Source organism: Pteropus vampyrus, unplaced genomic scaffold (genome assembly GCF_000151845.1).
Source record: "Pteropus vampyrus isolate Shadow unplaced genomic scaffold, Pvam_2.0 Scaffold762, whole genome shotgun sequence".
NCBI lineage: Eukaryota > Metazoa > Chordata > Mammalia > Chiroptera > Pteropodidae > Pteropus > Pteropus vampyrus.
Genome location: NW_011889543.1, coordinates 21,600 through 22,716, shown reverse-complemented (window position 1 = coordinate 22,716; position 1,117 = coordinate 21,600). Strand labels below are relative to the sequence as shown.

The 1,117-nt window shown below is 37.0% G+C and overlaps 1 protein-coding gene and 1 pseudogene across 1 annotated transcript in view; both read right to left on the bottom strand.

The window, feature by feature from the left end:
• The window catches only part of LOC105309529, a 3,855-nt pseudogene extending 3,074 nt beyond the window's left edge, over positions 1–781 (bottom strand).
• A 182-nt stretch (positions 782–963) lies between these two features.
• The window catches only part of LOC111728751 (olfactory receptor-like protein OLF4), a 966-nt gene continuing 812 nt past the window's right edge, over positions 964–1,117 (bottom strand). The window contains exon 2 of the mRNA XM_023526254.1: positions 964–1,028. Within this exon, the coding sequence (XP_023382022.1) occupies positions 964–1,028 (65 nt within the window). The remainder of the gene's footprint in view (positions 1,029–1,117) is intronic.

Here is a 1,117-nt window from a genome sequence, read left to right as displayed (position 1 = left end):
TCAAATCGACATGTAAAACTGGGACTCCATTGTCATATAACTATTTTCTGCCCTTATTTTAAAATTAGTTAACTAAGAAGAGATTAAATAATGAAAGATAGAGGAGAGAGAGACAGAGAGACAGAGAAGAGGAAGAGACAGAGACAGAGACAGATCTAAGAATCTTGGATGGTCCCTGAGACAGTGTGATGAGGAGAAAGCATCCTTAATTGGTAACATGCCAACCGCAGTTGTTTTGCCTTATGCCCAGAATTATCAATAAGGTAGCAAATAACTATTTATTTAAAACAGAAAACAGAAATTTCTTTATGTGTCAAGATATCTCACAGATCAAACATATTACTAGAAAATTTGCAAAGAATAAACCTATAATTTACTAAAGGAAATATACAATGCATAGAAAAAAAGCAGACATTTTTCCAGTTGAAATGAGACATTAGTAAATAACATTAAGTGCAAAGCCTTGGAAATTTGAAAACTTGGTTTTGACTCTGAGATCTACCACCTCTTAGTTTTTTCAATGAGAGACAGCTGAACATTCTAAATGCTAAATCCTAAACCAAATAGTATAGAAAGTGATATCAATTTAGAACGATGTCAGGTTTGAACAATATATGTAACAAACTTAGCAATGTTAATCATCTGTTGTCTGTTGGCAAATAATTGATGACCACTGTGATGAGACGAGACAGATTATTTTTTTCTGCATCTTATGTCTCCATTACTTCTCCACCTCTAGGATCTCAATTGCACAGCCATATTTTATTGTCACCTCTCCCATCTTCTAAGGGCTGGAAACCCTCTAGACAGAAATCACATTGACCCACGAAGATCTCTTTATATTGAAAACTGTTCAGAAGACTCCCGAATTAAACTCCATCCCAGTGATTCCTCAAAGAAGAGAGAAGTCATATTTTGTAGCTTCAAACACAAAGCTCATGTCTTGTGACCTTTTCACCCCTTTCACCCACACAGAGCCCTGCCCGTGCTCACACTAATCTCCGAAACATTGAACTTGACTCCCAGCTTCTCCTGGCACCACAGCTACAAAGCTCAAAGCCTTTACACTCATACTTCCTTCTGCTTGCAGTCTCCCCACGAGACATTTTGGAACTTT